The sequence below is a fragment of the Charadrius vociferus genome, unplaced genomic scaffold (assembly GCF_000708025.1).
Source record: "Charadrius vociferus isolate BGI_N301 unplaced genomic scaffold, ASM70802v2 scaffold195, whole genome shotgun sequence".
Lineage (NCBI taxonomy): Eukaryota > Metazoa > Chordata > Aves > Charadriiformes > Charadriidae > Charadrius > Charadrius vociferus.
In genome coordinates, this window is record NW_009648539.1 from 3,695,062 (window position 1) to 3,722,395 (window position 27,334).

At 37.7% G+C, this 27,334-nt stretch overlaps 1 protein-coding gene across 1 annotated transcript in view; it reads left to right on the plus strand.

The window, feature by feature from the left end:
- Window positions 1–27,334, plus strand: part of LOC104287238 (dynein heavy chain 5, axonemal-like) — a 176,473-nt gene that overhangs the window by 27,610 nt on the left and 121,529 nt on the right. The window contains exons 20-37 of the mRNA XM_009885913.1: window positions 325–464; window positions 2,661–2,812; window positions 5,961–6,168; window positions 6,968–7,055; window positions 7,172–7,295; window positions 7,403–7,566; window positions 8,697–8,789; window positions 9,935–10,138; window positions 11,555–11,635; window positions 11,718–12,122; window positions 12,278–12,396; window positions 14,666–14,802; window positions 15,863–16,025; window positions 19,417–19,528; window positions 19,857–19,985; window positions 23,798–23,997; window positions 24,101–24,254; window positions 27,028–27,294. Of these exons, the coding sequence (XP_009884215.1) occupies window positions 325–464; window positions 2,661–2,812; window positions 5,961–6,168; window positions 6,968–7,055; window positions 7,172–7,295; window positions 7,403–7,566; window positions 8,697–8,789; window positions 9,935–10,138; window positions 11,555–11,635; window positions 11,718–12,122; window positions 12,278–12,396; window positions 14,666–14,802; window positions 15,863–16,025; window positions 19,417–19,528; window positions 19,857–19,985; window positions 23,798–23,997; window positions 24,101–24,254; window positions 27,028–27,294 (2,940 nt within the window). The remainder of the gene's footprint in view (window positions 1–324; window positions 465–2,660; window positions 2,813–5,960; window positions 6,169–6,967; window positions 7,056–7,171; window positions 7,296–7,402; window positions 7,567–8,696; window positions 8,790–9,934; window positions 10,139–11,554; window positions 11,636–11,717; window positions 12,123–12,277; window positions 12,397–14,665; window positions 14,803–15,862; window positions 16,026–19,416; window positions 19,529–19,856; window positions 19,986–23,797; window positions 23,998–24,100; window positions 24,255–27,027; window positions 27,295–27,334) is intronic.

A 27,334-nucleotide genomic window follows, 5' to 3' on the forward strand; every position in this document is an offset into this window, starting at 1 on the left:
ACTTAGGAAGTCACAGAAGCCAACTGGTTAGGGCACAGTGAAGGAGGACTAGATGATCTCCAGAGGTCCCTTCCAACCCTGACCATTCTGTGATTCTGTGAAATTAAAATCATTGCAAGATATGGTTGATTAATACTTTGGAAAATCCAGATACTTGTAGAGGAGGATGAAGATCTGTGTAGAAACATGGGTATCCATTTAAAAAATCTTCTCCGGTCATCTGCATCTTGTTATACATTCAAGTTACATCACACTACATGTAACCATCAAACTACTGCCTTATTTTCTATTTCTTTTTTTTGCCACCTGTACTGCTACATGAAGGAATTACTTGTAAACTTGGACCCAGTGGTCCTGGAAGTACTTTATGAAACAAAATACCTGAAAAAAATGCATTTTGAAGTTCCAGATGTTGTCCTTGGCTTGTGTGCAGATGAAGAACAGATTAAAAGACATCAAATGGAGTGAGTGAACACTTTTTGGATTTGATTCTCATCTGCAAATGGGAATCCTTAGCTTTGAGTCTGTTGCTTATGCTTTTGATTTATTGTAATTTTTCTCTTTGATGGAGTTTAATTGAAATTTAATTGCTTTCCCCTGCATTTCCATAGTAATATTGGTAACAAGCAGTTGTTCCTATTTCCAGGAATATCTCATTACTAGAAAATGCCTACATGCTTCTGTTTTGTTACTGCAACAGCTGCTCTGTAAGTGGGGCTCCTAGGTACTGCTAAGGCATCTTTGCACTATAACATAGGCATTACACTCCAAAATATTACAGTTAAAATCTAAAGCTTTTTTTCTGTTAGGAAAACAAACTGGAATTTACCACTCGATTAAGGCACAACCCAAACATTTGTATAGATAATACATCACCTAAGTTATAATTTTCTCTCTTGTGTTGACTATCTGTAATAACTTTTGTTGATTTTAAATAATTTCTTTTTGCTTCTTGTAACAGACCAATTCTGTTCTGGAAGAGCTCTTTTCGTTCTTAGGGATGCTGATTATTAATTCTCTAAATGTTGTGGTTTAACCCCAGCTGGCAACTAGAACCGTGCAGCTGCTCGCTCACTTCCTTCAGTTACAAAGGGGGAAAGAATCAGAAGAGTAAAAGTGAGGAATAATTTGTGGCTTGATATAAAGACAGTCCAATAGGTAGAGCAAAAGCCGTGCACACAAGTGAAGCAAAACAAGGATTCATTCACTGCTTCCCATGGGCAGGCAGGTGTTCAGCCATCTCCAGGAAAGCAGGGCTCCATCACGCATCACAGTTCTTTGGGAAGACAAACGCCATAACTCCAAACATCCCCCCCCTTCCTTCTTCTTCCCCCAGCTTTATATACTGAGCATGACTTCATATGGCATGGAATATTTCTTTGGTCAGTTGAGGTCAGGTGTCCTGGGTGTGTTTCCTTCCAACTTCTTGTGCCCCCCTTCTCGGTGGGGCGGTATGAGGAGAAAAAAAAGCCCTTGATTACTTAGCAACAACCAAACCCACCAGTGTTCTATCACACTTTTCCCATCCCAAATCAAAAACATAGCACTATACCAGCTGCTGGTAAGAAGGTTAACTCTATCCCAACTGAAACCACAACACTAACTCACTAAGCAAGGATGATAAGTCTTGAAAAAGTCATTCTTTGTGAGGAGTGTTCTCTAGGTACATTTTAATTAGAAATGGACAAAAAAGGACAAAGTCCAAGGAGTTTCATAAACACTTGAATTCAACCCCTTCTCCCTTATTCTGTTGTTAAAACTTTCAGTCTTTCACTCTTATAATACCACGTTTTTCATTAATTATCTGTGGAGTGTTTTAGGACAAACTAACCTGAAATTTCTAATGTGCAAGGCAACCTGTGTTCTACAGTCCTCTAAAAAGCAACTGCCCCAACCTTTGCCATCCAAGGGAAACAAAAAAGTACAGAAAATGTTTGTAATAAAAAATAATCCAAACTTTCTACTCTAAAAAAGACTTCACACTGATTCCCCAAGCAAAGAAAGAATATTCAGACTGTAGATTTTTACTTAAGGAACACTGGAAAATGGGTTATCTCAGTGTATGGTTTGTAACAATGATGTTTAAAGTCACGGTTTTCATCTGGCACAGAACACAGTTATTACTTTTTTGCAGCGGTTCTTGTAAGGAGCGCATTATATCTGGCTTCTGAGTTGCATTCGCTTCTAATTCTTGTTTATGCAGCTTCATTATGTAGGTCCATTTTCATGGAACTATATTGGTAAGTCTTGATTCAGAATTTGGCCTCTTTTTCTTTGGGATTTGGTGTCCAAAGTGGTTTGGATCTCGCTTTTCTTATAAGCAGTGTCATTTCATACCATGTCTTGTGAGACAGGAAGAAGGGAACAAAAATACCCTGTTTTCAATTTCCGGGGGATTTTTACAGTAATTAATTTTCCTTGAAAGAAAGATTCTCTAAATCAATCCCAGTCACTTTACTGGAGGTACTTATTTCCCCAGTCTGGTTCTGCTGTTAGTGGGGAGAACGAGGCTTAGTTTTATCTAGGAAGAGCTGGGAAGGGTTCTTATTTTTAACATGTGGTCAGAACTTGCAAATTTTATTAACAGAAAACGTGTCCAAACTTCTGTATGTTTCAAATATCTGAATCAAGCACATTCTTAACATGATGATGTTTTGCAGACTCCAGAATCTCTTGAACAATTACAAAGAGCGTCTGAATGGGATTCCTGTTATGCTGAAACCACTGATGAAACCGTTCGTAGGACAAGTTGAGGATGCCCTTACTCTGGGCCTGACACAGCTGTCGTGGACTTCTTTGAACATCAATAAATGTAAGTAATAGGAGAAGAAGTGGTGAACTGTTGATGCTGTTAGGTGGTACTGGCCAGATATTTCCTTGTCAGTTTTAGGAGAACACTTCATCTATACGAGAGAAAAACATGCCAGTCCCTCCCTCCTCATTATGGAAGTAAGTCAGACATGAGTAAGGTGAAAATGTGTCCTGCTCTAAACCGTGGTGATCAAGCTAGGCCTGTTTGACAACTGTCTTTGAACAGCTCTTGTTAAGTCATTTGCTTTACCAGGCATATCCTTTTCTCCCCTCCCTGGTGATGCCCCTTTGCCACTCTTATGTCCTCCCACATAAACAACCCACCCCTTTTTACTCTTATGATAAAGTAGAAGCAAAATCACTGTAGAATCACAGTTTCTTGAAATTTGTCATAATTTCTTAATCTGACTAAATGTTATTGGTTACTGTATTGAAGTGACTTAATGAGGAGCGCAGTGAGAGAATAAGTGCTCTGATGCTAAAAAAATGTAAAAACAATACAGTAGTTATAGCTTTTTTTGGTCCTTTTTTGGGTCTCTTTTTTTTTCTTTTTTGTCTTTTTCCTTAAGGAAGAGGCTTTCTGGCTCCTCACTTCTGGAAAATAATTAGTGCTGTAAAAGGATTGGTTTTGGTTACCCCCACCTCTCTCAACTGAGGGATTATAAATTCAGTTGCTGAGAGTACATTGAAGTCACTAAATTGGTTAATTTACAGCTGTGTAACTGAATAAATAGTTTGTCATGTTTGACTGCTATCCATATTCCTGTATCAATAGCAGGCTCTCCCTGTAAAGCCTTGACTTTCAAGCTTTCCTGCAAACTTCCATGAGTAACACTGCATGATATTATCACGTTGTGTTGCATTTCCATTTTTGAATTGCATGCATTTTAATTTACTGAGCTCTTGCATCATACTTCTAAATGTATCATGCCTTTTTACTTCTTTTTCCCCTATCGATATCTCTCTGATCTTTTTCCAAATAAGGGACCATATAATGAAAAAGTTAAGAGCTCTTCTCATGCCTGCATTCTGGTTTTATTTCTCTGTGAAAAAAAATGTGGTTTTGGACTGACCTGTTCACTTTAGGTAATTATAGCTCCACTGTTACAAGAATGTGAGATGGAGTACTTTAATAATGTCTCTTATCTTTTCTATAGAAAAATCTTCATAACTTACAAACATCCTAAATGTGATGTGTCTAAATTCAGGGTTGAAATTAGTAAGATATATATAGTATTTGGAGATTTCTGTTCAAATCCTAATTTTTTTTTAAGGAAACTTGTTTTTTAATCCCCAATTACGCATTGAGCTTTTTCCACACAACCAGTAAGATAGAATTTTATCCCTACCAAATACAGCATAAAATTCATTAACTGTTCTAAAAGTGTCATTTAAATGGACATGAATAAAACCATCAACAAGACTTTTATGTTGCAGTTCTGTGAGAAAACAATAGCTCATGCCTGTAAATCAGTTTTCAGTTGAGGTAGACTGATGTTAGGCTTTCACTTTTCTTCTTCAAAATGAAAAGCAGCAGGATAAACAGGAACAGATGCAGCCTAAATCTGAACGAGAAATGAGGCATGGGTTTGTGCAGCTGTTCATTTGTGACTGTGCCGTGTGGCTCTGACCAGTGCTTAATGCAGGGCTGGCTACCTTTTAGCTTTACTTGACCTTTGCCTGACCAGAGCACAAAAAACAATGGCAAGTGGTTTTTCATGTTTGTTTTATAGCTCTAAAATGAACTTCTGTGTTTGGTTTGCATAGTTTAGTAACACATCATTAGGAAGGTCTTTAACATATTAGTGATTTATTTATTCACTTAAGTACTCTCTGCACTATGTTAGATATCTGAATAGCTAAAATCAGGTTTTAATTGTTCTTTGGATCAGTATTTGCTCTGGTGGAAATTGGCCTTTTTTACAAGGTAGAGGTTATGCAGCAAGAGTATCTGGGCTACCTCCTGTTTCCTGCTGCTGCAGCTAGAATGGAATCACTTCTAGAAAGGAATGCTTTTCTTGAGTGTATGCACTATGTCATTTTGAGGATGTGCAATGTCTAGCATGTCCAGAATGTATGTTGGACACTTACAAATTAGCCATTGGTTCAGTGTATACAAAATAACTCTGACCTGCCGGTGATGTGCTGAGCTCACTGTGCATGAGCTTAATGTCTTAAGTGCCTTATTTCCATCTAATATGTAGAAGTATGGGGCCCCATGGTTGCCTTTTAGACTAAAACTCTGGAGAAAAGGTGAAAAAATGGATTTAGGACTACATAATTTATATATTAAAAAAAGACCAAACAACTAAGGAATTGGTTGGATTATCTGTCTGTTTTAGTCAATATAAAAGACAGGTTCCATCATTAACTTCCTAATAGGAATAAATGATGTTTTCCACTTAAAGCATCAGCAGTTGGACACTACTGTCACACTGCTGTATCTTAGATATCATAGAGATTTCTTTCTACATACAATAAGAAAGAGAAAAAAAAAAAAGAGTGTTGATGATTCAAATGATACTGTCTGGTAGTAACAAATACAAAGACAAAAGGTGTCAGGTGACATATTTCTTTTTTTGCAATGAAAGTATGAAGGCCAGGGAAAGAATTTATCCACTCAATTTAGAAATAGTAATTTTTACCTAGTTTAATAAACACATCTGTTAAAGGACAGTTTATCTGTTTCCAAAGCAAGTTAGGTCATATGCATGAAAGAAGAAATCTAGTGGTTTAACCAGTATGTAATCTTGGCTGGAGGAATTTTAGCCATTACATTTATAAGTTAATTACAATTATATAAATACTGGATTTCCCTGTGGATTTATGTAGAAGGACTGAAATAATTTTTGGTCAGTTGTATCCCTTCTGTTTTCTACTGTATTTTGTTGATTCTTTTCATTACAATGTTCTTTAATACACAAAAGAAGAGATATTTTGAAGGCTGTTGTACTATTTATTATAAAATGGTTTCATATGAAGACTCCAAAGTACAGTAAGTCCAACATGTTTTTGTTATATGCAATATAATTGCACATTTCATTGCCATTAAATCCTCCTTTTACTGTAATACTTGGGGGGGTGGGGAGATGAGGTTTAAGTGGTCTGTATTTTGCATGATTTTTTTTCATTTTGTTTTCCTTGCTTAGTTATTGAGAATGTTTATAGTACCCTGAGGGAGTTGGACTATGTAGTCAAAGAAGCGGCTGATACCCTGGAATGCAGAATTGAAAGAATTCTGGAGGATATGTCGAACACTGCTCTGATAATTTTGCCAGAAGATGAACCTATAGATGTGCTCTCTTTCCTGGAACAGACAGAAAAACTTGCTATCTCTACTGCTCGCAAACTGTCTCAGTAGGTTTATTCACTGCATAGATTGAAGGCCATATTTGGGAGGGATTATTTAGGTATTACTCTTTTATGCATAGAGAGTTTAATTTTAAAATTTTACTTTAACAGAATACTAGTCTAAAGCAAAATGATAGTCTGAGGATCCAGAGAGAAACTCCCAAGTATCTTGAATAGAGCAGATGTAAGATTGCATCTGTAGTGTTTATCATTTCACACTTTTCTTCTTATGGCATTCTAGTCAGTAACAAGAAAAATGAAGATGGGTAAGACTTGAAATCTCATCCCCATATTCATTGCTTGATTCTTAATGCTAGCTTAAGACTTCCTTTTCTTCCGGTTCTGCAAATTTTTTGGCCTGTGCTTATTTTCCAGGTTGTAGCAGAATAGTTGTTCAGTGCTTCTCCAAAAAGATATCTATGCTCACTGTGCAAAATAAGATACCTTTTATTTATTGTTTTTGGTTTTATTTTACTAATTCTGGTTTCACACAATATCTCACTGTATCATCATGATAAACCTGTTTTATTAACTAGCTGGAAAATAACTTCCTTTAATTATCATGAAGTACAGTTGAATCAGATATAATAGAGTCTGACAAATGGGTTTCTTGATAGTCTGCACATCTTAATGTCTTACATTCTCTGTATGCCCAAGCAACAGGAACAAACTGAAAGATACAAGGGTATTTCCCTGCCCACATGATTCACATCCCTTCACAGTGCAGTGGGACGGTGTGTGTGTGCCTGGAAAGCAGCAAAGAGTGTTTTATTTCCTGTGGGTAACTGAAAGGTTGTTTTCGTAGACAGAGTCAGCAAGTGGAATGCTCTGCGTACGAACTGGTAGATATTCTTGAACGCAGGCTGAAAGCAGATGCTGGGAGAAGTCTGGAGGTAAGACCTCTACAGTGTAAAAAGTAACCTTTTATAACCTAGTCAGATACTTTGTATTTCACTTACATGCTGGATAATATCGCTATTTTCCTAAGAACTTCCCTTTAACTCTTCAGGATTCATACACTTGTACACATCTTGACATGAAACAGAAAACACGCTGCCAAGAATGCCTGTCCTGTAGTTACTATAATCTGATAGGACAGCTTTGTCAGAAGAATACTGACTCTTTGGTCAGATGTGAGTCTGTCTTTTTCTGATATGTTTAATTTTTTAATATCATTTTAAGATTTTCTCCGAAGCTTATTGTGGTAAAAAATATAACCTCACTTAATTTATTTATTTAGGCATGAAGATTTCTTTAGAGTCCTTAAGACATCGATTGCGTATTGTTGACTCTAGGTATCAGATGACCAAGTTTGTAAAGACACAGAGGGTTCCTTTGTTCAAATCTGAAATTCAACTGGCTATTCCAAATGTTGTCTTGAGACCAAGTCTTGAAGATATTCAGGTAACAAAATAATTGCACATCTCAGTCATTTATGGTAAAACACTTATAAATTCCTTTTTTAAAAACAACATGTGCAAGTTTAATCTGGTACAAGAATGAAAAGGAAGGGGAAAAAAGGTTAAAAGTCACTTGAATTCATGGCATCATTGGGTGCTAAGGACATGAAGCAACTGATCAGGTTTGCAGGCCAGTAGAAGGAACTGTTTTCCTAAAAGCTCAGTAACCCACGTTCACAACCCTCTACTTAGAGGCAAACATTTCAAAGTGAATGCAAAAATAAAAATGAATGCCATTGATACAGCCTGATTTGACTTCCTGGTCTCCTTAAACTCTTTCAGAGTATAAAACAATGTTACCAGTTTAAAATATCATTCTTGAATCAGCATTCTGCAGTAGTGAATTGTAAAGCAAAATATTACCAGCCTGAAGCCCTAGACTGTGGAAAAAATTGAACATTCATTTAAACTTATACTAATTCAGCAAAATTCTTACACATATATTTACAATCTCTTACGAGGTCTGAAATTATTCGCAAAGTATTAGTTGTTTATGGTGTTATTTGTGGACTTTTCATTTAGCGTTGTCACTGTCAAAATCAGAAGTTGAATTCTTTCTCAGATTTCATTTGCAGCCTTCATGGTGTTATCAGTAAGAAATCAGACCACGAAGCATAATTTAAAAATACCATAGATAGAAGAAGTTATATAATAATTTATATAGCTGCCTGTGTAGATTATAGACTATACCATCACAAATTCACACAAATATATTCAGGCATTCTGATGTGAATGTGGAAACTATTATTATTAATAATAAATAATTATGTTTATAACCAGTTTAAGGGGAAATAGTACTATAATTAAGTTATGATCCCTAGTGATTCATGATTATTGTTCATAAAGGTCTCATGTTCTTGTTTGAAAACCACGTGATAAAGCTTGATGGAGTACTTCTCCCCCTTACAAAATGTATTTTGGGTGATCCTATTTCATGCTTATTAGAACATTTCCTGTATTTTCCATTTTGGTATTATTTGGAGAATTCCTTTTTGCCTTCTTGTTTTCTTTCTCCACCCTCTTATTTGTCATAATCTCTTTGTGTGCTGAAGATGAATGTTTTGCTGTTTTCAGAGTGCCGTAAACAAAGCAGTAAATATCATATTATCAATTGCCAAAGATATCCCCCTGTGGAAATTTGCTTACTTACATCATAAACAGCAACAAGTGAGTATTTTATTTTAATTATTTTAAAATCTTAGTATTTTGGTTAACATTTCTTAATCTCATAAGAATATGTTCTGTACCAATACTTTGACTTGTAATCCGGTGGATCTTCCTGTTAAGTTAAAGCCTAGTTTTTTAATCTCTGTACTAAGTAATTGAATGTAAGAGCAATAATTTATAAACCTTCTCTTTGGTGGGTTTTAATATTAAAATCAAAAGTTGCTTTAATTAAAATATTTTTAAAATACTGTTCAAGTATGATGATGATATTGTAGAGAATGCGTGAGAATTATCCATGGGTACTACTAGCTGAGAAAAAATTATTATCAGTCTTCTCAGGCAAAAGCTTCATTTTAAGTTAAACTTCCAGGCTGCACACGGAACCTATAATGCTACAGTAAATACAATATAAATATATTAACTGGCAATAAAATGAGCACTAAAACCTTAGAAGGTCTGATGTATGGATAGAAATTGAAATTTGTTGAAGTACAGAAATGCACATTAATGGTTCTCAAATGACCTTAATTCTCTCCTCTGGTAATGAAATACGGATCTATGTAGATCTCTGCTGAAAAGTGTCTTTGTAAATATGTCTTCCTATTCTGTCAATCTGACATGAAAAACAGATCAGCTAATTTCAGTGAAAAAAACCCATTCAAGTCCTGAAAATAAATAATTAAAAGAAACAAACTAGGAGAGAGTGGGTTGAATTCAGTGTTCTCAAGCAGAATTGTTGCTTATTTCCAAGTAGCCAAGCCTCCACTGCTTCCAGGACTTTTTGGCCAAGAATGGGCATAGATTGCAATTCTACACCAAAGAAAGGAAGATCTGAGCAGTTGTTTAGGAGCAGGAAACAGCACAGCTGTACTTGTATATGATGAATATTTGACAGATGTCATTCAGAGATGATTAACACAGAGCTCCGCATGTCAATTTTTTTTTAAATGAGCTTTAACACTAGAATTATAGTTGTGTAAAATCCAAGCTAAGAATAGGGAGTCTCCTTGTGGATGCTTTCTCTGCATTCTCTATTCTCTTATGTTCTTAGAAGTACTTATTGTGTGTGTATTATTGGGCATTCCATAATGTAAAAAAATAAATAAAACTAGCAGACATGTTTTCTCTTGTTTAATTTCTGCCAGATTGACCATGCTGTTGCTGTAGAGCTAGGTGATGAGAGCAAAGTCACCAGGATGATGGCCTTGAAACCTTTAGATAAGCAGATCATTGAGCATAAGGATGTAAACAAAGTGGTGATCCAACTAAATACAATTGTTTTATCTCTTAAAACTGGAGCATCGGAACTTCTGAACAACTTTTCTGAATTTTCAGGCATCTGGAACAAGGTTAAATACGTATTTAATAAAATATGTGAAATCTAAATAAATTGGTTTGGGTTGCATAAAGAGACTGTGGGCTCAGTAGGAAGTATTGGTTTCATGGTAGAATCTACATACCCATAATGCTTCCTCTGTCTACTCTTACGTTGACCAGAAATTGTCATTTTTTACCAATTAAACCACCTGAGGAAGAAAGCAGATGAACAAAAAAGAATGTTGGAGCCTAAACAAGCTTATGATCTGTTATGCTTTTGCATCTTTCTCACAGCATCTTGGCTGCATAGGTTGTAAAAAAGAATAATTTAGCAGAATCTCTGAGAAATTGCAGACTACAAAACTGCTCCTAAGTATTAAACTGACTAGTTCTTCTTCAGCAACCACTGCTGCAAGCAGCTTTTCTATTTCTTCACAAAAATGATAACCTAAATCTAGGAAATCTTTCCAGTAACAAGGATTCCAAAGCAGAAGAGAATCTGGGCTGATGGAGTTGTCTTCATTAGGAAGTGGGTCCAGTAACATAAATGATAAAGCTCCGTGAGATGTTTTGGCAGGAGATATTTAATGAAATAAAACCTTGTGTTCATTCTGACTGGTGAAATTCAACTCTGTGTGGATGAACAACTACTGGTCTTACCTATCAAAGGTGTTCTAGTCACGTTGAGAAACAAGTAATTGAAACAGGAGTAGTCTTTATCTTTGAAACTGCTCACTATTTTTAACTTCCTCTTCCTAAACCAACTCATAGAATGACCACATTCCCACAGCTGACTCTTTTGCAGTTAAAAGTTCAGGCTAACAGGGAATTTTCACCTCTTCATGGCTTCTGGGGTTTCAATTCTTAATGCTTATTTACCTCAGTTTTTGGAGATATTATTTGAGCTAACCACACATTGATCGTATGTCATTTTACCCAGACAAGGCACAATCAGATTGGATGATGCAGTAGCATGATAATGTTTCCTTTTTACTAAAATCTTCCAAAACAGATAATTCATCTGCTCCTTAACCTTAAAATTCCTCGGGAGTTGGGACTGTTTCCCCCCATCTTTATAATTTCTGTGGGATCACGGGGAACTGTCACTGGTAGCTCATTATTGGCCAGAGAAGAAAGAGTTTTTCAGCGACCTCGCAGTGCAGACTGTAGATGAATTTCATAGTGGTATTTGGATAGATAAAGGATATCCTGATCTTAGTCAGTTTTCGAGTTACAGATAGATTTCAAGTGCTTTAAAGAGTACTGTACAAAGAGTAAGAGTCAGGAAAAGCAGTTCAAGTGAAATAATTTGATCTTAATGCTTATATCTTAAGCTCTTTTAGAGAGGGATCATTTGTGTTTGCACAGTACATCAGGCAGCTGGGTCCCCCATAGGTTATTGTAATACCAATGTTAAATAATAATTAAAATAAACTTCTTTTATATAGGATCCAGAGGAAAAAGTGAGGGAATTTATAGATACTAAACCAACAATGGCTGAATTCCAAACTCAAATCAGATACTTTTCTGTAAGTATTAGGTCTTTAATAAAAATGAACTGCTCAGAGAAATTGTAGTGAAATTAAAACTTGTCACTTGTGTCTGTCTTAGCAATTGGAAATGCAAATTAGAGAACTGCCAAATCACTTTGTACTGGAATCAGTGGATATTGCAACAGAGTCATTGAAAATAGAATTAATTCAGGAATCCCGCTCAAGACAAAGACCATTTGGATTAGCTTTGAATAAAAAGTCTGCCACAGACATGGATGAAATTTATTCATTCATTGAAAATGTTAGCAAGAGATTAAGCAGACCTATCCGTGACCTTGATGATGTACGGGGAGCAATGGAAGCCCTAAAGGAAATTCGAGAGAATGACATTAAAATTGACATGACAGTTGGACCTATAGAAGAATCTTATTCTGTGCTTCATAAATACAATCTGCTCTTTCAAGACGGAAATACAGAAAGAGTTGATGGATTGGCTTATGCCTGGAAGAACCTAAACACACAGGTATCATAGCTGTAATATTTCTCAATTCATATATATAGCAAAGTTATTGTCAGCCTTTTTAATGTTGAAATGCTACAACAAAGCAGTTTTCTTAAAACACTGTTCTTTTTTCCCCGCCTCTTTTATGCCTGATTTTCCTCTTTGTCTGCATATAGGCACTGCAGGTTGAGGACTTGCTGCTGAAGGTACAGCCAGACATGAAAACAGATTTACTGAGTGGTGTTCAAAAGTTCCACATTGATACTGCAGAATTTTACAAAGATTATGATGAAAAGTAGGTGACCTGTGGGGCAATACAATTATGCTTCATTAGTGATTGCTAAAAATGATATATCTAAAGGGCTTCAGAAAATAAACACAGCATGGCCTCAATGTATATATGACAAATGATAAAAAAGCCTAATTTCAGAATAATGTAAGATGGACAGATAATCTTACTGTCACAGATTCATTCCCATAATTTCATTGCTGGAGTTGGTGATATTCCAAAAGAGTTAATATATTGAGGGGAAAAAAAAAAAATCAAATTCTCAATCCAGGTCCGAATTCAGTTTTTTGCAGGTTCTAAACTCAACAAAGCACTTAAGCAGATATTTAATATTAAGTATGTAAGTAGTGCCTTGGATGTAACTGGATATTCCAGTTCTGGGTGTTTCTAAGTTCACTGAGTCTCACTGGGTCTTACTTCTCAGCTTACTTTGGCTTTTTTTTTTTTTTTTTTTTAATTTAAATTGCGGGGTATGTGTGCTTCATTGGACAATTGTACAGTAGCAACGGAGGAGGAAAGACCAGGCTTTGGCTTCCTGTGATCTGTTATGGTTCTAGGACAATACATGCAGAGTGTGTGTTTTTTGGCAATGAAGTTCACGTCAGCAGCTGACCCTAGGCACACACTGCACACCTATGGGCGGTGTGAAGCAGCTTTATGTACCACCTCTGCAGACTGCCTTGCTGTTATGAGCAGAATTCAGTGCACATGTAGAACCCATACTCCTGGAAGACCTTGGAAAATACATACTCTTCTCCTAGGGCAGGTGCTTTTTTATTGGTGTTACAAGCAGGATGGTCCAAATGGTAACTGGGTGCTTGGCTTCAACCTTGGCTTCACCAGGAGTGAAACTTCTTGAAGGCACACAGCGGTGCTTTTGAGTGCAAGCTGCAAGACTCCATCTTACAGACACAAGGTGAATTTGCACCTAAAAACAACCTGCTGGAGCAGCAAGTTGCCAATGTGGATGTATACATAGTGCTGCCTGCAGTTCTGCTCTCGGAGTTGTCCAGAGGAATTCATGGAAACACCCTGTGCCTGTTACCAGTTGTAGGGACCGTGTAAGCATCCCCCTTCCTGGAGGTTCAACTACCTGGACTCAGGGCCAACTTAGAGCTAGTGCATCTGAGGGCTTCCCCCCTTCCTTTGGTGACAGAGCGCTCTCACGAAGCTCTGCTGGCAGGCCTCAGGCTGGCTGACACTCCGTACTGTGGTATTCGCTTTTAAGATGAGACTTCACTGCTTGGTCCTCTGATCTACAGCTCCAGCTCAGTCACAACCATGCCTGTGCCTGGCCATGGACACTACTGAGCTGAACCTTGATCCCAACGCGCAGACTCACTTCTCAGCCTGATCTCAGAACAGCTGGGTAACCACTGGACTGTGTCTCATCCTGGTTACTTTCACTAGACCTGCTCCTGACCCTGACTTGCTGACTCTTCTTACCTGTTTGACCTTGGTCCCGTGTAATTTATATAGACTTGTCTAAAGATCTGGACTCTTGTTTGAACCTGACTACCATCCCCAGGCCTGTCCTGCTCTCCTTGCTCAGGTACTATGGGACCAGCCCTGGCTGCCTCTGCTGATGACCGTGTTACTGCTTTCATCTCCTGGTTCCGTTTTCCTTTCCAAGCAGCCAGGCTGCACTGCTCTCTGATGCCCATGTGCCTGTATTTCTTTCTAGAAATAACCATGGCACAACAGAAGATGACATACTTCCAGTTCTCATCCCAACACATGATGCAGCCAAGAAGTGGTCCCAGGCGTGAAAGCTGGGGATTACACCCAGTCCTCCAGCTGAGATGTACTCATTAGGGCAAAACCATATTATTTCTGTTATTTTTCTGAGTGCTTAATTATGGTTCTAATACCAGCTGCCACAGTTTTCACCCCTGAATTATATACATGCTGTCTTTACCTTTTTAATAATATAAATGAAAATTACTAAAATGTATTTTACAGGAGAAATTAAATGGAAAACAACAAAGACAAAATATTTGTAGACCTTTTTACCTTTTTGTAATATGTATGGTAACCCAGATGAATTTTATTATTGGAAAATAAATTGGGTTTTCTTTCAGGGGCTACTCAATGTGTAATGTTGGGACACTGAATATACTTTGCATTTTCTCTTTTTGTCTCTTGTGTGAAAATTTATAGAAAAAATATTAGAAAATATTAAATACTGTTCAGTAAGCAAGGTCTGGGTTCTGTTGTGCTTCTTTGTGAAGCCTGTATGGTTGATACTTGCACTGAATTTGTTTTGCTTTTACAGGGGCCCCAGTAAGGAGAATGTTCCTCCCCATGAAGCAAGTGACAGATTACAGATCTTTCAAGCCAAGTTTGATGAACTATGGAGGAAGTATATCTCTCTTTCTGGTGGGGAAGAATTATTTGGTCTTCCTATCACAGGTAGTTTCTCAGGGGATATGGATACCTGGTCCTAGGCTATTAAATTTTTCTTGTAGGTCCTGCTAAATACATTTGGTGCTGGTTTCATTGTAGAAAAATTCCTTGCAGTAAATTATTATTGTCTTTCCTATGAAAAGCAGCTGTGTGAAACTGGCTCTCAGTGTGCACGTACATAAATATCAGGTGGAAAAATATTGCACTGTTCCATGTATCTCAGGGTCCAGCTGCTTAGCTCTCTTGCTTTTTCTGTTCACAGCTAAAGGCATCTCCTGTCTGTATTCTTCCATGTCCAAATTTGGGAAACATGTTCCCCACATGCTCGAGTTGTCCCTGCTCCAGATATATAATGAATTCCCTTGGGCTGTGCAACTGATCTGTGATATACTTATGTCAGACACACTTCAAATGTGGAAGACTGCAGTGTGAATTAAAGTTACAGCAGAATGCATGATAAGCACTTTAATTTGTACATACTAAATTCAGTATATTTTTCTGTCTCAAGACATATGTGGTAATCATGATATATTTAACTACGAATTCCCAAAGATATGAGAGGAACTAACCAAACCATTTAAAATACTTTTTTGTGTAACATATCCTATTATTTTTATTTTGAAAGCACGCACACACACCCCCCGTCCCCAACCTTTGCCTCTTAAGTAAATAATGCAAATTGAGATATAGGATATTTTAGTTCTTGTTTAAAACTACAGTGTGTTTCTTTGCCATTTCATCTACTTTTTCAACATTATCTCCCTCACAGAGATAGATGCAGCACCTTCCTTATAAAATTATATCTACCATTGCAGAATAATATTTATAAAAAAATCAGTAATCTAAACAATTACGATGCATCAAAATCTGATGTTCTTATATAGTGTAACTATATTTGTCTAATATTTGTGTATATTTATCTTACTAGACACTATGTAAAAGACTGCAAATCTGATTTCATACATTTATTAAATAGGAATTTTAGAAATACATGGATTTTTATGTTCATGGATCCAGTTGTACCTAATTAACATTGAAAAATTTCTTATTTTAAAATTTGAAACAGAGTATCCTGAACTTCACAAAATTAAACGTGAGCTTTCATTGCTTCAGAAACTTTACAGTCTTTATAATTCAGTTACTGCTAATATCGATGGATACAATGAAATGCTTTGGAATGATTTAAATATAGAAAAAATTAACAATGAACTTCTGGATTTTCAAAACAAGTAAGTTGTTATTTGTTGAATTGCCTACATTTTTTATTTCGCAGCTCTCTGTGTTAACGAGCTTGTGAAAATTGCTTGGAGGGGCACAAATCTGTTGGTTTATTTCAAGCTCAGGCTTGCTCAAGTGCTCGGCACAGCTGCATTAGTTGCCGACTGTGGCACAACATGCAGCTAGCGCGTGACAGTACTTAGCTCAGTCTGAGAGTAACTTTAGGCTTGTTGGGGCACACCGACATGGTAGGTCATAGCTTATTTAATGAATAAGGTGCATAAACCTGTGGTAAGGTGGTTGTAAGTGTAAATAACCTCCATAGCTGGTCTTCATATATTATTTTCTCATTTATTTTACAGCCAACTAATTGTTAGCCCGTGATGTTAGACAGAATTCTGATGTTACTGTCTATTTCTGCACATTTGTATGAATTGAAATTGTTACTAAAACAAGGGTAGGTAGCCACACTAAATTCTGAGGGGTTATTTATGAAGTTTGAGAGGAAGAATGTTTTCCACATACGTGCAAAATAACTGTTAGGTGAAACCAGGCTTTGCTGAAGTCAGAAGAATTTGTCTACTGTGGTGGTAAAGAGGCACCTTTGGTTTTTTAACAGCCATTGCTGGATCTGCAAGACTTCCATGACCCAGCTTGTTACTTCTCTCAGAGGCAGGGGCTCATGAACCAACAGTATTTGGATTGTTTCCCCTTTGCCAGCTTTCTTTGAATTCTGATTCCTGGCACTGGAGTATGGACAGAATTGCTAGAAAAGGGGAATTTTGTTACATGCAAAACTGGAGAGTCTATACGCAGATCTTAAGTATTCTGCGTGTCCATTCCTTCAGAGTAGTTCTCTGTACCTGTCTACGTTTTACTCTTAATGGGAATTACAGAATATACACGAGAACCAAATTACATGCTAAAGTTGAAAAATAAATGTGCAATATTTTAATCCTATGCATATGTATTGGGGAAAAAAATGTAAACTTTCTCTGTTTTCTTTCTTCTGTTATTATTTTTATATAAGCATTTTCTTCACCTCTTTATACAGTGGCTCTGATCAATTTCTCAGTGAGTTCTGTCAAGACCAGTTCATACTCAACATAAAGAGCTTTCTCTTCTGCCGAGTCTCTCTTCTGGAACAGCCAGTGTGTGTGTCTCTTTACTTCCTGAGTAGTTCTGATCAGCTCCAATGTGACCTGAGAGAGACTTCACTTACATTTTGGTATTATTCAAGACACTGAGATCAAATCTATGTTTTTTCATCTCATCCCAAATCTTTGAAAAGCATAGGAAAATTTACTTGTGCTCAGGCTTTTTAGTCATGTGATATTTTGAGTGTGTCACCATTTTAGCAGGGTCCACTTCAGTATACACTGAGTGAGGTGGAGATTTTTTTTTTCTGGAAAAACAGAGTCAACTTTCTTCTAGTCATTAATTTGAAAAAAACCCTCTTTTTCTTTTAATAATAATAGTAAAAAGGAATATATGTAAAATATATATACTTTTGCATTTGGACAATATCTGTAAGTCTTGATATGATTTCAGTAGAATTCTGGAATCTGCATCATCATTTTTTTCTATAGTTAATTATATTTTACAGGTTAGTAGAACTGTCTTTATGCTTCCTTCTCCTGGAACTCTGAAGGAAGCCATTGTGTGACAACAGTTTTGAAAGTTATGGGTTTCTCTTTACTTCACATGTGACTTTTTTTCCCTCTCAAGTGTCGAGCTATATTTGGAGCAAGGTGATCACCAATACGCAGTAAATATTTTTTTGTAACAGAAGTCTAACCCAGTACTATCCTTTCTTTGGCAGACTTGCTAGCATTATTGTGTCAAGCTATTCTCTTTAAAGCTGGAGAAATTTAAACAGTGTACAGGGGGTACCCACAGAAATAACTGGGATGTTATTCTGTGTTATGAAAAGAGCAGGAATACTGGAAATGCAGTTAGTGTTTTAGCATAATTGTAAAGATATGCATATTTATTTAATGGGGTTTTTTTGCTACCTTTTTTAAAAATAGTAATAGAATAGAAAACCCGGAATCATGAAAATAAGAACCATAAGAATAACTGTAGGTGAAAATAAATCCATTTAAAAAGAGATAACAAGGATAAATATTTAGAGAAAAGAGATGTGGTAGGGAACATTATAGAAGTTTATAATAACTATAGAGAAGTTTCCCTTAATGTTTTACTGTAATATAGTGTAAAGAGCATGTCCAGGAAATTTAAGAAGGAAATTTAAACCTGAACAATGCAGTAGTTTTTTAACATAGTATGTAACTCAGAACTTGCTGTTAGATATTACTGAGACAAGACAAAGAAAAATGGTTTTTGTGAAAAAAACTTAGCAGTTTTCATTACCAAGCTAAGAGATCCCATTTCCAATTCCCAGCCTAAAACAAAGTTTGTAAGATTGTTACTTGGTGTGCCTCAGCATAGATGTAGCCAGTAACTGCCTCTTAAAGCCTTATTCATAGACGGCAGAGTATAATTTTCCATCCTGCAATGCTTTTCTCTCGCATATTTAATACTGTCTATTGGTAGATTCAAGATGAGAGACTACAGAGATTATTGCAGTGCTATGACAGTATGCATATGTTCATCTACCTCTTACCAGCAAGCAGTGAATTCACACATGCTCCAGCGTTGTGCGACAGATCTGTCTGATTTTGAGCTGTGAAAAATGGAGAATTTCGTTGAAGGATTCTTTCATTATGGTTTGGTTTTATGCAGCTTTTTGAGCTGTAAGAGAACTGCTGTCAGTCTTTGGTCCATAGCTTTGGCAGATGAAAATTGGCATGGCTTGTTAGAAGCAAGTGGAGCTGTGACAATTCATAGTAAAAGAGGTTCTTCATTTTCAATTTTTTTTATCTTGAAATTGTGCATAAAGGAAGATTTTTCTTTAAATATCTTTTGTACAAAGTAGGTATAAAATAGGACTTGTTTGATTGAATCAAAAGTATTTTTCTGTTTGCAAGCAGGTCAGTTTTGGTTCTGGATGTACTTTATTTTGCTTGAAAAAATATATGTTGTTTAATCCTTTTTCCCCTTTACAAAATCAGGTGCATTTTCAAATTTTTGATAAAACAATGACATTGCAAAAGCTTAAGTTCAGACCTGAGTTTGCACACGAAATTAACCTCCTTTAATTCAAACCAAAATAGAAACCAAACTATTCTAGTGTGATTTTTACTGTCTTTTAGCAGTGTTTCATGCCTGCATTCAGAAACAATCAGCTATACATTATGTTGCTTGCCTGCTTGCAGCTGGATTTTTATTTACAGTCTACTGGTCCATTGGTTGAAAAATTAGAAGATATTGTACTATTAAATGGTGGATTGTGATTATTGAGAATAAAATATTTCTTCTTTTTTTTTGTGCTTTTTAAAGAATCCGTAAGTTACCGAAAGCATTGAAGGAATGGCAAGCTTTTCAAGACCTAAAAAAAAAGGTTGATGACTTCACAGAGAGCTGTCCTCTGCTTGAAATGATGGCAAACAAAGTATGTTCAGCATAATAATTTGGAGATAAGATTCACTTGAAAAACTCTCTTGAAGACTATGTTGTATGACTATAAGATGCTTTCCATAATTCCTTTTATAGATAAAAGCAGCTATATTTATGGTGAAAATCTAGTTAGGCTTAGTTACAGAAGAGTAAAACATAAGACTTCATAATGTGATTAGAAGAACTATTAATGCTTTCAATGGAATGGAAGTCAAGACTTTTCTATTTATTTAACAGCTGCGGTGCAAATGTATGCAATCATTCTAGTCCTAAACATAATACAATTTTAAAAAATTTTCCCTTATTCCTATGGACTTTTCTAGGCAATGATGTCTCGACACTGGGAAAGAATTGCACAAATAACTGGGCATCACTTTGATGTTGACTCTGAAAATTTCACTTTGAAAAACATAATGGATGCTTCTTTATTAAAATATAAAGAAGATATTGAGGTACATGTACTTTTCTGTTCGTTTTTAGTGACTAACTTTGTGTTTTGGGGCTCTGTGCTTTTGGAATCCTGTTTCTAGTCAGCTTTGTAACATTAAAACATTTGGCTTTAATTGGAGAATTCTTTTGAAGAATGGACTTTGGTAGCTGGTATTAGCAGTGATGGTTAGTTTATTTCCTTTTTATTCTGGAGAAGGATTAAATGGATAGGTGGTATTACACTAATCCTTCCATAGAAGGAATTCGTTTGTTTTAAGAGTAGTGTGATTCTGTCATGCTTCTGGTTTAAGGTCTGCCTACTTATAATTTTTTCTTCCTTTTATATGTTTCATCGGAGAGAAAAATAGTTGATGTAAGTCTGATCCTGTTTAGTGCTCAAAATCCTTGGAACACAGTAGAAGCAGAGGATACAGGATTAAAGGAGAACAAGGTTCTTTTGTCTTTCAAAAGTGGCTCTTCACAAGAGCACAGAGCATTGAAAAGTGTTATGTAATGAGCACAAGCTACAAAGCTACTGCCTCTTCCATTTTGGGGGCAGTAGTTATCTAGCAAGTACATTAGCTTTATGCTTGTTACCTTTTGCAAGAACAAAGTATAGTTAAAAATAAAGAAGAAAAATGCCAACAGCTTCTAACTTCCATTCTGTTGTCACTTAGCTAAATCTGTGGTCCCTCCATAGTAGTGACCCGCTTTCAGAGCTTTGGGACAGTTGGTAAGGGAGTCTGGAGCACAGGTCATTTTTTCCTCTCTCCTCTCAGTTGCGGGCAGTGACATTGGAAGAAACAGATGAGCCCAGTCTATTAACACATGGGTCTGTGGCTGGTGTCACCACCACAATTTTGGGTTTTTTGGTAATAGGATGGCCTACATGGTACCAGGCTTGCTAGCATCAGATGGGATTCACCGTTCTCAAAGGGGGAAGAGGGTCTTGGCTCATGAGCTAGTGGGGCTCATTGACAGAACTTTAAACTAGGCTTGAGGGGGAAGGGGGGCAATATCAGGCTCGCCTGTGACAAGCTGTGGGATGACAGGCAACAGTTAGAGGGATGGCGTGCCAGCAAGCGCCTGCAGCCTGTTGCTCTGAGACATTCTGGCTACACTGTAGCACACTTGAAGTCTTACAGATATAAGCCAGGGGCTCTTGAGGTAATAGGAGCCAACAGGGAAAAACCAGAGAAATACCTCACAGGGGTGGGCACAGGAATACCTCACAGCATGGGCAACAAACAGGATGAGTTGGAAGCCACCATGCTGCTGGAAAGCTATGACCTTGTTGCCATTACTGAAACCTGTGGGCGAATCCCATGACTGGAGTGTGGCTGTTGATGGCTACAGGGTATACAGAAGGGACAGGTGAGGAAGGAGGGGTGGAGGCATTGCCCTCTACATCAAGGAATGGATAGAGCGGGGAGAGCTGTCTCTGAAGAATAGCCGTGAGCAGGTTGAAAGCCTATGGGTAAGAATAAGAGACTGAGGCAACAAAGAGAACCTAGCGGTTGCTGTCTACTACAGGCCGCCAGATTGAGGGGAGCCTATGGACAAAGCCTTCTTACTCTAGCTACAGGAGGCATTGCGCTTACAGGTTTTTGTCCTGCTGGGGGACTTCAACCACCCCAACATCTGCTGGAAAAATAGCACAGTGAGCTGTAGGCAATCCAGGAGACTCCTGGAGGCCATTGAAGATAACTTCTTAAGCCAGGTAATAGACAGACCCACCAGAGGGGATGCAATACTGCACCTGATGCTCACCAATGCAAGTGAGCTAATTGGTGGCACCAAGATTGGAGGCAGCCTGGGCTGCACTGGTCAAGCACTAGTGGAGTTTGCGGTCCTGAGGGATATGGGTCAGGTGAAGAGTAAAGTCAGGACTCTGCCTGGGAAGATCATGGAATAGATCCTCCTTGAAGCTATGCTAAGGCACGCAGAGGACAGGGAGGTGATTTGAGACAGCCAGCGTGGCTTCACCAAGGGCAAGTCCTGCCTGACCCGAGGCTGGCCTTCTATGATAGAGTGAATACATCAGTGGACAAGGGAAGAGCTAGAAGTATCGTCTATCTGGACTTCTGTAAGGTGTTTGACATGGTCCCCCACAACATCCTTCTCTCTAAATTGGAGAGACATGGATTTGATGGCTGGACTGTTTAGTGGATAAGGAATTGGTTGGATGGTCCCTCAGGGGTCTGTATTGGGACCAGTACTGTTCAGTATCTTCATCAATGACATAGTGGGATCGAGTGCACCTTCAGCAAGTTTGCAGACGACACTGAGCTGAGTGGTGTGGTTGACACACCTGAGGGACGGGATGCCATACAGAGGGATGTGGACAGGCTCGAGAAGCAGGCCCATGTAAAGCTCATGAGGTTCAACAAGGACAAGTGCAGGGTCGTACACCTGGGTCGGGGCAATCCCCAGTATCAATACAGGCTGGGGGATGAAGGGATTGAGAGCAGCCCTGATGAGGACTTGGGGGTATTGGTGGATGAAAAGCTGGATGTAAGCCAGCAACATGTTCTCGCAGCCCAGAAGGCCAATCATATCCAGGGCTGCATCCAAAGAAGTGTGACCAGCAGGTTGAGGGAGTTGATTCTGCCCTTCTACTCCACTCTGGTGAGACCCCCACCTGGAGTACTGCATCCAGCTCTGGAGCCCCCAACATAGGAAAGACCTGGACCTGTTGGAGCGGGTCCAGAGGAGGGCCACAAAAATGATCAGAGGGCTGGAGCACCTCTCCTATGAGGACAGGCCGAGAGAGTTGGGGTTGTTCAGCCTGGAGAAGAGAAGGCTCCGGGGAGACCTTATTGCAGACTTTCAGTACTTAAAAGGGGCCTACAGGAAAGATGGGGACAAACTTTTTAGCAGGGCCTGTTGCAATAGGACAAGGGGTAATGGCTTTAAATTAAAAGAGGGAAGATTTAGACTAGATATAAGGAAGAAATTTTTTACAATGAAAGTGGTGAATCACTGGACCAAGTTGCTCCATCCCTGAAACCATTCAAGGTCAGTCTGGACAGGGCTCTGAGCAACCTCATCTAGTCGAAGATGTCCCTGCTCATTGCAGGAGGCTTGGACTAGATGACTTTTAAAGGTCCCTTCCAGTTCAAACTATTCTATGATTTGTCTTGTTCCACAAAGGACCACTTCTAAGACAAAAACATCCAGTCAAACCTCTGCTGTACTCAATTTCCAGAGAAGAATTTAAGCCATGTGAAAGGTTCAAAGTGGTAGTCTTACACTCAAGGAAAGACTTTAAACCTGTGATGGAATTCAATATAGTCCTGAGCCTGAATTTGGGGTCCAATCTGAGTAGCTGCTCCTTTTCTCACTGATGCAATAACCAATTTTATGGCAGTTCTGTCCTCACTGTCTTCAAGAAATAGCAGGCAGTCATGTTGTCCATGTACTCTCTATTCTTGGACTGTTTATTAGTTTTGATTGGTAATGTGTATTTTCCTTAAACCCCTCAGTTGATGAGGGGTTATTATATTTGACTATAACTATATTATATTGACAATTATATTTGACTTCAAATTTTAATATTTTTAATACAAATTCTGCCAGCAGATTCACTGAGTCAGTGAATTTTCAAAAGTGTAAGGTGCTAGTGAAGATGGAGTATAGCCCATAAAATGTTCCAGTTACAAGTAGAACTATAACTAGTTTGTAATATAATAATTTTGAGGTTTGTCAATGTGTATTTTCATTAGCTAGAAATTACACTGAAGTCTGGATCTAGCCAATGAATTTTAATTGTCTTTATAAGTGTGCATTGTATTAGCCTTAGAGGAATGTCACTTACTAGTTTAATTTTACACAGGATATCTGCATCAGTGCTGTTAAAGAAAAGGATATTGAAGCAAAATTGAAGCATGTTGTCAGCGAATGGAGTACTCATGCTTTCAGTTTTGGCCAATTCAAAACTCGAGGAGAACTCCTTCTGAAAGGATCAGATATATTGGAGAAAATAGCTTTGGTGGAAGATAGCCTCATGATATTGGGGTCACTAATGAGCAACAGGTACAAAACTTAATAAATGCACATATTCTATAAATCTAATCAAACCCAAAAATAAACAATGATCATCTTAGGTTCTTTTTCACTTTAACTCATGTTCATACAGGTATAATGCACCGTTTAAATCCACTATACAACAGTGGGTTCAGAAGTTGACCAATACTGCAGAGATAATTGAAAACTGGATTACTGTACAAAACCTCTGGATTTACCTTGAAGCTGTGTTTGTTGGTGGAGACATTGCAAAACAACTACCCCAAGTACGTTGCTTTGTGATAACAATATGTTAATGGCAATATGTTGCACCAAGAGACTATCCACATCAGAGTTTACTTGCCAATGCATATAATGCATATAAGTTTTGTGGGCTGTGCATTGGTAGTTCAGAAGAAGCTTTGCCAAACTGGGGTCTGTCTCAGGTTGAACTGCTTAGAACTTCGTCAAATCTACGGCAGCAGGATTGTTTGTAATTCAGGCTCAAAGGTTCCTGTCAGCTTGCAATATTAGAAGTCTTATGAGGAACAACTGAGGGAACTGGAGTTGTTTAGCCTGGAGGAGACTGAGGGGAGACCTTATCACTCTCTACAACTACCTGAAAGGAGGTTGTAGAGAGGTGGGGGCTGACCTCTTCTCCCTGGTGACAAGTGATAGGACGAGAGGAAATGTGTTCAAGTTATGTCAGACGAGGTTTAGGTTAGATATTAGGAAAATTTTTTTCACTGAAAGGGTTATTAAACATTGGAATAGGCTGCCCAGGGAGGTGGTGGATTCCCCATCCCTGGAGGTGTTTAAAAAAAGGGTAGATGTGGTACCTGGGGACATGGTTTAGAAGTGGTTTTGTCAGGGTAGGTTAATGGTTGGACTTGATGATCTTAAAGGTCCCTTCCAACCTTAGCAATTCTATGTTTAGTGAATTGTATGATAGCACAGGGCTCAGGACTACTTAGTGGTACAAAACCGATGTACCACTTCTCCCATATATGCCAACATCCCTTTCTTCCTGTGCGCACATGTTTATAGGCTCTAAGATATTTAATAATAGAATGACAGATTTTCCGTATGAATTCTGTACTTGGTAGGACTCAGTATGACTAAGTCCCAGAGAGAGATGCTGCAAGAGTTGGGCAGCTGCTTGTGTGTTAATCTGTGCTAATCTGTGTGAACTATTGCAGCCTCTTAAAAGGTAATTACGACTTTCCATGATAGCAGCTGCAAAAGAGTTAAGGAATGATCTGACTTCCCGCAGGACAGAAATACCAGAATATGTCATCCTCTCTGTTGTGTCTCCTAATGACAGGTTTTCATACAGTTGTAGCACACCACAGTTTAGTACCACTGGATCAACCAGTGCTGTAAATTAACAAAACCATGATTATTGGGAAATTATTAAATATTAATTTATTTCAGGCCACATCTTTTATAATTAAAGGCTTACAATTTTGAGAACTAACATTATTTTTTGTAAGTTACGTAAAGCTTTCTTAACTGGTATTTAAGATAAAAATACATTTTTTTAGTTCATGAGATATGTTTATATTGTTAAAGTTTATTAGAGAATTAATAAGCAGTTTATGCAGCACAGCTGAGGCATTTGATAACTGCTAAAGCTACTTCTTACAAGGACGATACATGAAACAAGCAAATGTGGTGACTATCTTTAAACAAGGAGGAGAAGGAACAGCTTGGTGGAGGAGTAATGATAGATGAGTGGGCTTAATTGCAATTCCTGGATGAATACTGCAACAAATAACTGTCTGTAAGCATCTGGAAGTTAACAAGGAGATGAGTAACACTCAGTGTGGATTTGTTAGGAGCAAAACCTGTCAAACAAATCTGATTTATTTTTAGGGTGGGCAACAAGCTTTGTGGATAGAGGAAAAACAGTAGTTGCTATATATCTCGGCTTTGACACTGTCTCTCATAGTACTATCAGAAGATGAGTTTTAGATTGCTCGTGTGTACAATGCAGACAGAAAAGTGGAATGCATAAACAGTAATAACCAATAACTAGAATATTGTACCTGGTTTTGGCCGAAGAAACACATAGACAAATTTGAGAGAGCATAGAAGAGGGCGATAAGAATGAGGAACTATTGATGAAGGATGATGCAATAGAAAAGATTCAACAAACTAGGCTTGTTTGACTTGAAGGAGATGAAAAACTGAAGAGAAGACATGGTAAGTTTTAACAAAAATAAGGGTTGCTCTCAACAGGAAGAAAACAATGTGTTCTCTGTATCTATGAATATGATGAGAAGTAATTGGAGTATAAACAAGAAAGATTAAGCTTAGATATTAAAACAGTCACCAGTCGCGAAGATTGCCTGGAGAGGCTTCTGAATCTCCAGCATTGGGCATCTTTAAACACAAGACACACAGATGTTTTTCAAGGGTGGCATGGGTATGATCCTGTCTTGTGATGGTCTCTTGAGATTTCTTCTAGCTTTCAGATAATTTATGATCCTATTAATATTTCATTTGCTGTAGGTGAAGAAAGAGTTTTTAAAGTCAGTATATTTAGTGTAGAAAAGTATTTATTCTCCAGCTCCCAGTATCTGAGAATTTGTCTCCTTTCACTCACCATACCTTACAAGTGCGGCAGCTTCAGACTATTTATACTGGTTTTGTTGTCAGTTATTACTACTAACAACTTACTCCTCATAACCTGTGTGGAGCAGCCATTGCATGACATTGTGCATTGCTATTAGGAAGACTGTCACTTCTGGGAAGGCTGCTGTTTGAATTTCCTGGTGTGTGCTGGAATCCTTTTTTGTGGACAACTTTGGTGCCCAACATGAAGTAAAAGACATTTCCACAGGTGTCCTATTGGACTCTTCCTCTTGCAGTTCAAACTCTCGTAATTATAACCACTGATCATTATAAGCATGCCTATAAATATTCATACATTAGTCCTGCAAAGTAGACTTGAACAGCAAGGGAAATATTAAACTGTTACCTTGTCCTATGGAATTCTTTAATTTTTAGAATTTGACAAACATGAGGAAGAGCTAATGCGTTTTTCATGTGCTCCAGGAAGCCCGAAGATTTCAGAACATTGATAAATCATGGCAGAGAATTATGCAGAGAGCCCATGAAACATCAAACATCGTGCAATGCTGTGTTGGAGATGAGACTTTGGCACAGCTATTACCACATTTGCTGGAACAATTGGAAATCTGTCAGAAATCACTGACTGGGTATTTGGAAAAAAAACGGTTAATATTTCCAAGATTTTTTTTTGTATCTGACCCCGCTCTTCTGGAAATCCTTGGTCAAGCATCTGATTCCCACACTATTCAGGTACAAGTAATAAGGCAATAATGTCCTTATGGTCAATATT